Source organism: Mustela nivalis (genome assembly GCF_964662115.1).
Source record: "Mustela nivalis genome assembly, chromosome: 11".
NCBI classification, from domain to species: domain Eukaryota; kingdom Metazoa; phylum Chordata; class Mammalia; order Carnivora; family Mustelidae; genus Mustela; species Mustela nivalis.
Window position 1 is genome coordinate 100359536 of NC_139030.1, and position 12110 is coordinate 100371645.

The 12110-nt window shown below is 36.5% G+C and overlaps 1 protein-coding gene across 2 annotated transcripts in view; it reads right to left on the reverse strand.

Annotated features, from left to right (window-relative positions):
* Positions 1–12110, reverse strand: part of BMPR2 (bone morphogenetic protein receptor type 2) — a 202963-nt gene that overhangs the window by 109981 nt on the left and 80872 nt on the right. Inside the window, exon 1 of one of the 2 annotated variants that reach the window (XM_082688863.1) lies at positions 3455–3549. The exons of the other annotated variant lie outside the window; for it this stretch is intronic. Within the exon in view, the coding sequence (XP_082544989.1) occupies positions 3455–3530 (76 nt within the window). The 5' untranslated portion in view covers positions 3531–3549. Of the gene's footprint in view, positions 1–3454; positions 3550–12110 lie in introns of those variants that run through there. 2 annotated transcript variants of the gene reach the window in all.

Consider the following 12110-nt stretch of genomic DNA (forward strand, 5'->3'; position numbering starts at 1 on the left):
TTTAAAAAATCAGTTTTATAGATATGTTAAATGAATGTTTTCCCCAAGAAAGTAACATTATACAGAACTGACAATATATTATCATGCCATTTAAACTGAAGATGTCCCACCATTTACTTAAAAAAAACGGAACTTTGTAACCTGTGGTGTTTTTTTTTGGGGGGGGGGGTTTCATTTTAAGTAGACTCTATAACCAACATGGAGCTTGAACTCACAACCCTGAGATTAAGAGTTGCATGCTCAGACACCTGGGTGCCAGTTAAGCATCTGCCTTCAGTTCTCTTGCTCTCAAATAAATAAATAAAACATTAAAAAAAAAAAAAAAAAAAAAAGAGTTGCATGCTCTACTTACTGGGCCAGCCCGGAACCCATTTGTAACCTATGTTTTTTGTTGTTGTTGTCATTCTTTGAAAAGAAGTATCTCATTCTATTGTTTGGGAAATGAAAGTTTGACGGAGGAGAATTACCATGTTTCCAAAGATCTCAATGGCTTATGTGCAGTAATCAAAAGAAGAATAAAGAAAAAAGAAACCATGGGGCACCTGGGTGGTTTAGTCAGTTAAATGTCTGACTCTTGGTTTCAGCTCAGGTCATGATCTCATGGATCCTAAGAGTCAGGCTCCCGGATTCTTTCCCTCTGCCCCTTCCCCCACTTGTATACGTGGGCAGGTGCACACTCTCTCTTTCAAATAAAGAAATCTTTAAAAAAAAAAAAATGAAACCATAGCTTTCTAAAAATAAATTGATGTATTTTATTATTTTTCTTTCCTCTTTTATTCCAAAAAAAATTACTGATACATATTCTTGAAGAAATCACCAGAAACATATGATTGTCATAAGAAACTGTTAACTCATATCCACGTAAATGAGTTATATTAATATATATTCTTATAATCGAGCCAACATCAAGATCTATTACATGGGACTTTATTATAAAATTTTATTATTTGATAGTTTATAAATGGCTAATTTTTCAAATATTCTCTGCTATTCTAAAATCAGATCTCCACTTATAAAAAATCTTGAAATAGATGTCTCAGTATAATACTTATAGGGAGCACACATTAATAAATAATAACTGACTCGGTGACCAATACATATACAGAACTATGCTAGATGCTGTATGAGATAGTAAAGTATTTATAAGACAATTATCATTGGTTCAAAGTTTGTTCAATGAATAATTAGAGAGCACCTTCACAGTTACAAAAATTGTGTCAGAAGAAACAAAAAAACCCTGCACTGTCTGAAGCAATAAATAACTGAACTAGATATGACCACCACAATATACAAAACCCAAAACAAACACAAGGCTATTGTTCTAGCTCAAAATCTTACAACACGAAGTTTCATCTCATTCATTATTTTGAGGCACCTGGCTGGCTGGGTTGGAAGAGCATGGGACTCTTGATCTCAGGATCATGAGCTCAAGTCCCATGTTGGGTGTATAGTTATTTAAATAAATGAATAAATACTTTAAAAATGTCATTCATTATTTTGGATCAGGTGCTAATAATACTAGTGTGGACACATAGACAATAAATCCATTTTGAAAACAGGCAATTTGAAGGACAGCGATATAGGGTTACTAGAAAGTTTTATACCCCTCTAAAATTAACAAATTGGTATGTAGCACATTAAAAAAAAATAAAGACAAAAAGGAAGGAAGGAAGGGAAGGGAGGAGGAAAGGAAGAATGCCAACCAACTCATACATTTATTGTTATTAGAAAGAAGAGTTCATACTACTCTGCACCTTCTAGGAGACAGCCATCTCCAAACCCAGGTTCACCATGGCTTGCAGAGATGTAGGAAAGAGCTTTGAAAAGTGCTCTATATATAGAAACAATCTATCTGATCAGATCTGAAACAATTAGCAAAACTACTTTAAAGTAAAAATTATACAAAAGAACCCACTAGGATAATAACACAGCAAGCAGGAGGCTTTCAAAACAAAAACAAAAACTTTAAAATAAAACTAATCACTGCACCCAAACAAAAAACTCTACTTTCTAAGAGTCCATTATATAGGTGTTCACTGAGAAGAGCAGACTCCAAGGTAGACGCCATCAGAGCTTTGTCTCTTAACCCAAAATAGTACTAACATCTTTCTTATGATCCATAATGATCTTGAAAGCACTAAAGACACTGTCTATGCAGTATAATTTTCTGCAAAGACAGAAATACTCTATAATCTGTACTGCCCAATAAAATCGTCACTAGCTACATATGGCTATTAAGCATTTGAAATATGGTTAATGCAATTAGGAACTAAATTTTTTACCGTTTAACTTCAATTTTTTTTTCAAAGATTTTATTCATTTATTTATCTGAGAGAGAGCAAGCATGCGCACAAGGGAAGGAACAGAGAGAGGGGGACAATCAGACTGCACTGAGCACAGAGCCTGACAAGGGGCTCGATCTCACCACCCTGAGATCAGGACCTAAGCCAAAATCAAGAGTCGGATGCTTAACCAACTGGGCCACCAAGGTATCCCATTAACTTCAACTAATTTAAATACAAATTTAAACAGAGACTGCTATGGACTTATTCCTCCTCAAAATTCAGTATGATGGTGTTCAGAGACGAAGCCTTTGGGAGGTAATCAGGTTTAGTTGAAATCATGAGGGTAAGACTTTGATGACGGGATTAGTGCCCTTAGAAGAAGAAAAATCAGACAGCTTGCTTCCTGTCTCTCCCCCATCCCTCTCCACCATGTGAGAACACAGCCAGAAGATAGGCATCTACAAACCAGGAAGAGAGAGTTTAACTGGGAAATGAATGAGCCAGCACCTTGAACTTGGACTTCCCAGCCTCTAGAACTGTGAGAAATAAATTCCTGTTGTTTAAGCCATTCAATATAGGGAATTTTGTTATGACAAGCTAATATAGCTTAGTGCCTATATTAGATAGTGCAGCTCTAGTAGTTTATATATCAGGCACTACATATAAACAAAAATAGCTTGAGATTATACTCACTTTTTGCTTTTATTCTTTAAAGTACAACCGTAAACTGTTACAACAATCCTGCCCCTCCAAAAAGATTTCATTTTCCTAGCCTCAGAGAAAGTACTATAAAAGAGTTCTTAGCATCTTAACATCTTACTAGGTTAGAAAAGGTCATCAGACTGTAACCAAGAATTATATATCAGGTCTCTTGCAAAATTTATTTCCTGCAAATAGCCTTTTTTCTTAGATAAATGGAAGTTTAAAACATTGGTATTCCACTAGTATCTTGGTATTTAAATTTTACTTTATCAGAAATAAATAAAAAAATAAAATGAGGAGGATTTCAGTTTTATTCCAATGTTCTGCTCATCTTCCTGATAGCATTCTTTACCAAAACTTAGAAGAATTAACAGCATCCCTTCCTAAAGCTTATGATTAAAAGTAATCAATAGAATTAAAGCGGAAAGGTAAAATTTTTGGAAATGAAGAGACTATAAAGTACTTACTCAAAAAAGCTGACCACGGTATAAATTGAGCTGAGATCCATAATTGAACCATGTTACTTCTTTGTTTGATTTTCATTTCCAGAGTGCTTAAGATGGCATGATCTAGCAACTGCAAATCCCTCTACCTTCACCCCAACAGAGGCCTGAGAGTACCATCTTTCTCACCTAAGAGTCTCTGTGAATTCTATTCCCTCTACCTAGATTGCATAATTTACTTAACTCCCACTCATCTTAACTTTTTTTCTTCAAAGAATCTTTCCCTAATCACCCCAGACCAGTGATGGGGGAACCCATATTATATGCTCTATAGCATTCCATTCTTCACAAAATCTCTACACTAACTATTGTAATATGTCTGGCTTAACTCACAAAATTGTAAACTTTGTGGCAGCAGGATCTGAATTCTTGTACACTACTGTGTTTTTAGCACATGGCATTATGCCCAGCATTCAATATATATTTACTGAATAAGTAAATAATTGATGTGTTTCCTTCCCCTATTTTTTTGCCAAGGACAAGAAGTATTACTAGAATTATTTTTTCAAGTGAACAAAAGGTAGGGCATACCAGCAAAAGAAAAATATATGTCCATGCAAAAACAAAGTACAATAGTAGCTTTATAATAGCCCCCAAAATGGAAGCAATCCAAATCCAAAAATTAGTGAATGGAACAACAAAATGTAATATATCCACATAATGCTGCTAAGCAGTAAAAGGAATAAACTATTGACACATGGAACAATATGGATGAATTTCAATATCATTGTGAAAATGGTGTCACTGTGAAAAACACTATACATGAGATCATAGAATTTCATTAATATGAAAATCCCATTTATATGAAATCCTAGAAAATACAGAGTTATCTAAAGCAGATCAGTGGTTGCCTCATGCTAGTGGCAGAGGGGGAAAACAGACTACAGAAGGGCACACAGAATCTTTGCGAGATGATGAAAATGTTCTGTGTTGATTGTGGGGGGTGTTCATGAGTATATACATTACAAAAATTCATCGGATTTTACAGTTTAAACATACGCAGTTTATACTTCAACTAAGTCCATTTTTTAAAAAGCAGAAACACAGTACAAAGCTCAACAAGAAAGAAACTTTTTGCATGTTGTGAACAACTGATATATAAAGATGTTTTATTAAGTCAAATCTATAATCCTTTTAAAAGCAGGTCCTATGGATGAATGTAAGTTTTCTCTTCAGCTTTGTTGGCAGGATTTTTTAAGACTTTCACTGTCCATTTGAAAAGTTAAAATTTCCCACTTTTGTGAAAGCCTGCTTCTCCAATGAATAAATTTTTTAGCGGTCTCATGTACTAAGACTTTTTAAAGAATAACTTCAGTATATGTGCTTCTAAATTGTGGTCCCCATCTTGAATGGTTCATTTGGCAAAAATAAGTTCACAAGTTAATGAGTAAGCAATTGCTCATAAAACATCACTGAGAAATGTGTAAAAAAAGAAAACTTTCACTGTCCATCTAAAGAATCCAAGAGTCACATAACACCCATTTTTCAGTAGCTGTGACATTATTTATCTGTACTGGAGAAGTCTAAATGCCTTATCTTTACCCTAGAACAAAGTTCAGGGACTAATTCTGGGTATGTTTGTGTGTTTGGCTTCTGTTTATCTAAGTGTCAAAATGAACTATCTAAAATAAACAACAAGAACCTTGCATAACAGAGGCAAATAAGAGAATAGCTGAAGCAACAATATCCTTTTCCTAGAACACAAATTTCTCAGGACAAACACAATTAGGATTTCAGAGTATCACTACAATTCTATTAAGAAATAAACAAGGGAAAGAGTGGCTTAACCTAACAGAAATGTCCCTATAAAATCTGGTATAAACTTAAATTTATAAAATTGGATTATAATAAATCAAGTATAATAAATAAGTCCCTTATAGGGGTGCCTGGGTGGCTCAGTGGGTTAAAGTCTCTGCCTTTGGCTCAGGTCACGGTCTCAGGGTCCTGGGATCAAGCCCCATGTCCTGGGATCGAGTCCCACACTGGGCTCTCTGCTCTGCAGAGAATCTGCTTCCTCCTCTCTCTGCCTGCCTCTCTGACTACTTGTAATCTCTACCAAATAAATAAATAAAATCTTTAAAAAAAAAAAGTCCCTTATTATTCTAATCCTTTTAAAAATTAAATAATTACACCTTAAATTGTGTATTTCTGTATCCAGATTACAACAGATTAAACTATCATTCTGCTGAACGTTCCCATAATGTCCAAGAGAGAGCAGAGTGGGAAGAAGATTACAATGTCCATAAGGTGCACCTTTAAGATGGGTTCAGTGATTCACTGACAGGACTCATAGGACTCCTACTCACAAGTATAATTTGTTACAGCAAAATAGTACAAACCAAAATCAACAAAGGAAAAAGCCATAGGCGAGGTGAGATTTGAAGAAAACCAGGTACAAGCTTCCAAGAGTCTCTTCCCCATGGAGTCATACATGAGGCACTTAATTCCTCCAGCAGTGAAATATGACGAATATGTGAAATGCTATTGAATTAAGGAAGCTTATTAGAGATTCAGTGCCCAAAGTTTTTATTGGGGAGCTTGTCATGTAGGCACCCTCTACCTAGCACAAACTGATCAGAACATAAACCAAGGGCACCTGGGTGGCTCAGTGGGTTAAAGCCTCTGCCTTCGACTCAGGTCATGATCCCAGGGTGGTGGAATTGAGCCCCGCTTCGGGCTCTCTGCTCAGCAGGGAGCCTGCCTCTCTCTCTTTGCCTGCCTCTCTGCCTACTTGTGATCTCTGTATGTCTGTCAAATAAATAAATAAAATCTTAAAAAAAAAAAAAAATGAACCAAAATGCCAGACTCCCAGAAGAAAAGGAGATGCTCAATACAAACCATATTATCTGTATAAACAGTTTAGGTATAATAAATCAATCTTATCAGTTATGAAAGGGTAGAAACACTCCCAAAATCTAATTTCTGATATGCCAGCCAAGCACCAACTTATAAGCAAACCCTTCTAAAGAAAGCAAGACTACTATGTTAACGCCTTTTCTACATAGATGCCTAAAAAGAAAGGCAATCAAAAGCTGATTAAGGGGCGCCTGGGTGGCCAGTCCATTGAGTGTCCAACTCTTAATTTTAGCTCAGGTCAAGATTTAAGGGTCATGAACCCCACATGGGGCTCTGTACTCACCAGGGACTCTTCTTGAGATTCTCTCTCTCCCTCTCCCTCTGCCCCACCTGCTCCCTCTAAAATAAATAATCCTTTTTTTAAAAAAGGTTAACCAGGCTCTACAGGAGGCAGGGACCCCCTTCTTTGTTGAAGCTCTGCCACCTTAGAATCCAGAAGTGCTTTGGGACCCAGCAGTATCATAAGACCAACGGACTCCTCCTTCAGAGCAGCTGAAATGGTTTCTGCCTCATACGTAAATGTGTCAAGGGAACAGAGTCACAAACAACCCACTAATATTACTGAGTGTTGTGGCCACTGGCATTTTGAAATAAGATCAAGTTGATAGAAAAAAATTTTTTTTCTTAAAGGTTAACTAAAATACACACAAATAGGGGTGCCTGAGTGGCTCAGTTGGTTAAATATCTGCCCTCAGTTTCTTGATCTCAAGGTCCTGGAATCAAACCTCATGTCAAGCTCCCTGATCAGCGGGGAGTTTACTTCTCCCTCCTCTCAGCTCATGCATTTGCTGCCTCACTCTATCTCTCCCTCTCTCCCTTTCAAATAAATTAATTAATTAAATATTTTAAGAAAAAAAATATATATACACAGATACATTCACCAACTCAGAGTTGACAAAATCTGTTAGGTAATCCAAGCACACTCAAACAGCAATGAGATACATTGTTCTCCCCTAATTCATAGCAACACTAAGCCATAAAAAAAAAACCACACAGATAAGCCACGCCCAAACCTCCAAGAGATTTATATACCCAGGGGCCTATGAACACTCATGCAATGATTCAAATACTTATTAAGTACCTGTTCTATGCCAGGCATTATTCTAAATCTGAAAATATGAGACTAAAATACAGTGTACATACATAACGTAATAGTGCCCCTACCCTCAAAGTCCTTAAATTCTAGTGATAAAAATAAACAAGTCATAAAACTGTAAACAAATACATTAAGAGTTTCATAAAAACACTTTGGATGACAGTTTTTCTTCTCATGTTGCAATCAATGATCACTCTAGCTATTCTGACAGAGTAAATTTTAGAATATCCTGAAAATATTCTTTATCCACATAATTTGCCACAGCTTTCCTGGAGAGCAACTTGGTGTTTTACATAAAAATTTTTTTAAGATTTTATTTTTAAGTAATCTTCACATCCAATGTGGGGCTGGAATTTGCAACCCCAAGATAAAGAGTCACATGCTTCAAGGGACGGAGCCAGCCAGACACCCCATTCATAAAAATTTTTAATGTAGATGCCCTTAGGCCCCCAAATTCTCTTTCAAACTATTAAACTAAAGAAATAACAGATATGTAAATATATATGTATTCTTATAGGAACATCATTTAAAATAGTAAAATCATTTAAATAGTAAATCATTTAAAATAGTAAAAATTGGAAATAATCAATTCTCTCTGATAAATATTCAGGCTATCAAAACCAGAGTATATCCAAAATAAAATACTATACAGTCATAGGAAGTTGTTTAGATTTGGTTTGTTGACATGGGGGAAAAAAAACTACAAAATTTTTTTAAATGGAAAACACCATGTTAAACACTGGTACAACATAATTTCTTTTTTGTTCATTAATGTACGAGAGAGAGAAAGTGTGTGTGTGTGTGTGTGTGTGTATGTGTGTGTGTGTGTGTATGTTTGTAAAAGGACTAGAAGCATATATTCCAAAATGTGGTGAGATTAGGAATTGGTATTATTAGTATACTATTATACACAACTAAAATGACATCACAACTGAAGGTCTAATAGGCCCATCACTATGGTATACAGATAGACAATTAACTAGTAAAAACAGAAGCAAATGTAAAATTCTAGAAATTAAAAGTTGTTGCACATATTTAATTACACAGAATTCTCAGTAAATAATTTTTTTTTAAGATTTATTTATTTGGGGGATGCCTGGGTGGCTCAGTCAGTTGGCCATCTGCCTTTGGCTCAGGTTGTGATCCCAGGGTCCTGGGATAGAGTTCCTCATCAGGCTCTTTGCTCAGTGGGGAGCCTGCTTCTCCCTCTCCCTCTGCCTGCCATTCCCTCTGCTTGTGCTCTTTCTCTTGACCAATAAATAAATAAAATCTTAAAAGAAAAAAAATGTTTATTTATTTGAGAGAGATGGCAGAGTGAGAGAGAGCACAAGAGGTGGGGAGGAGCAGAGGGAGAAGCAGCCTCCCCGCAGAGCAGGGAGCCCACTTCCAGGATCCTGAGATCATGACCTCTGCTGAAGGCAGACAGCTAACCAACTGAGCAACCAGGCACCCAGTATACTAATCCTCAAGTTTTAAGGGGCTTATATAAGATTATATTTATATATCTTGAAGGATATCTATAATAAAAGGATAAGGAGTAGCACCCGGGGGGCTCAGGAGGTTAAGCATGGGACTTGTGATTTTGGTTCAGGTCATGATCTCATGGGTCCCGGGATTTGGCCCTAAGTTGGACTCCATGGTTAGCACGGAATCTGTTAGGATTCTCTGCCTCTAGCTCCACCCCTCTCCCGACTCACATGCACATGCATGTGCTCTCCAAAATGAATGAATGAATGAATGAATGAATCTTTAAAAAACAAACAACAAAAAAAAGTAAAACAGGACTGAGGGGCACCTGGCTGCTTCACTCAAAAAAGCATGTGACTCCTGATCTCAGGGTTGTGAGTTTGAGCTCCATGATGGGCTTAAGGGGCTCTTTGGGATTATGATAAATAAATAAATAAATAAATAAATACTTTAAAAAATAAACAAGTAAAAATAAAAGGAGTAAGGCACTGTCCTGAAGTATATATTGATGGAATGTAGCAAAGATGTCACATATTTATTATTCTTTGCACAAAAGTCTAATTCATTAATAAAGTTATTTCATTCAGTTTTTTAGAGATTAAGAAGCTTAAGATATACTTCTAAATAAAGAGTTAATTCTATAGGTAAAAAAGGGTGAATAAGGAGACCTGGTTGGCTCAGTTGGTTGGGCAACTGCCTTCGGCTCAGGTCATGATCCTGGAGCCCTGGGATCGAGTCCTGCATAGGGCCCCCAGGTCCATGGGGAGTCTGCTTCTCCCTCTGACCTTCTCCCCTCTCATGCTCTCTCTCATCCTCTCTCTCAAGAGAGTGTTTTGTTTTTAAAGATGAACCAAAGAGTGGACTGTTTGATCCAAAGTTGATCACATCTCTACTGCTCTAAAAAACAACTCTGGCAACCTCCACAAAAATATTTCTACCCAAAAAAGTTCCACATACAGAACAAACTTACTAGTCTTTAAAAAACCATGATATAGTGTGTGTGTGTGTGTGTGTGTGTTAGTGTGTGTGTGTACACACACACACATATTAACAAACCAAAAAAGCAACCCAGGCAAACGTGTGAAGCAATCAGAACTCTCAAACACTGCTACTGAAAATGCTAAACAGTAAAGACACTTTGGAAAAGTTGGGCAGTTTCTTATAAAAGTAAACATATACTTATGCTACTTAGCAATTTCCCTTCTAAGTACTCCATGAAATGAAAACATATGTTCTCACAAAGACTAGTATACACGATATTCATTCACAACGGTATTATTCCCAACAGCCTAAAGAATACTACTCAGCAATAGAAAGGAATGAATTCCAGATACATGTAACAACACTGGTGAATCTAAAAATCATATCCTAATGAAATAAGTCAGACATAAAAGAATACACATTATATAACTCCATGTATTAAAATACAAATACGCATATACAAATACAAAAATGCCTAATTTACCACGAAACATGAAGTCATTAATTTTTAAATTTTTATTATTTTTTTAATTTGAGAGTAAGAGAGAGAAGGCAAGGGACAGAGGGAGAGGGAAAGAGAATCCCAAGCAGGCTCCACACCCAGTACAGAGCCAGACAAGGGGTTCGATCTCACCACCCTGATATCATGACCTAAACCGAAATCAAGAGTCAGACATTTAACTGCTGAACCACCCAGCTGACTCTATATTTTTGTTTTTAGTTTTTAATTTTTTTTAAAGATTTTTATGTATTTATTTGACAGTGAGAGAGGGAACACAAGCAGGAGGAGTGGGAGGGCTTCCCACTGAGCAGGGAGCCTGATATGGGGCTTGATCCCAGGACCCTGAGATCATGACCCAAGCTGAAGGTAGATACTTAATGACTGAGCCACTCAGGAGCCTATTTTTTGTTTTTAAAGATGAGAAGGCATAAGACATACTTATAAGTGAACACTTAGTCCTACATTAATTTATTACACTAATTAATAATCAATTTTACATATAAAAATACTAAAGATAAAATTATAGAGACTGAAAATTACAGAGACAGACACTGATGGTAGTCTGGAGCAAGGGGTGAAAGCAGAAAGCAAGGGTAAACAGGCAAGAGGAAAAATTCCAGATGAAAATGTTCTTAATGATTGTGGTGGTGGTTACACAACCATATTCATTTGTGAAAACTTAACAAGCTGAAGGGTACCTGGGTTGCTCAGTTGGTCAAACGTCTGCCTTTGATTCAGGTCATGATCCTGGGGTCCTGGGATTGAACCTCCCATGAGGCTCCCTGCTCAGCAGGAAGTCTGTGTCTGTGTCTCCCTCTGCCCCTTCCCCTTCCTCTCTTGCTCATGCTTGCTCTTTCTCTTTCTCTTTAATAAAATCTTAAAAAAAAAAATTAATAAGCTGAATACTTAAAAGGGCGAGTGCTATTTTATTTAAATTAAACTTCAACAATCCTGCACAGAAAAAACAAAAACTAAGCTGACAACCCAGCCAGAACCTACTATCCACTATCCACCAAAACAAACTAAAAACATCTCCAAAGTCCTAGGTAAACTATACGTTCTATTCAGTCAAATGTCATTATAATAATAGATACATACACATGGGCAGACAAGTGTATGTATCTGCTCCCAAATATCTAAGAATATAAATTCTTAAAAGAAAGTGCTAGGCTTTCTCTTTACCCAGCTGTTCATTCTTATGTAAATCATACCAAACTACTTATTTATACATACAACTGTGTCTTTTATAATATAATTGATTCCAGAAAGAATAGAGCAAATTAAATTGAGAGGGGAAAACTTACTAGTTCAGTAAAACATGGTGCATTGGAGAAAGTGCTGACCTGGGAATCAAAAGAACATGTCTTTCTAAGGACATAATGGAAGACAGAAATATTGTTTTATTAAAAAGCAAAAGGCCCAATTTTATATTATTAATATATCAAGATCTCCTCTTAGGGGATGCCAGGATGGCTCAGTCATTGAACGTCTGTCTTCACTTGGGTTATGGTCCTGGGGTCCTGGGATCCAGCCCCACACTGGGCTCCCTGCTCAAGCAGGAAGCCTGCTTCTCCCTCTCCCACTCCCCCAGGTTGTGTTTCCTCTCTCGCTGTGTATCTCTTTCTTTCAAATAAATAAATAAAATCTTAAAAAAAAATTTCTCTTAGTTTATTTTCCCATCACACTAAATAAAGGCCTCTTTCTTTTCAGAGATTCAG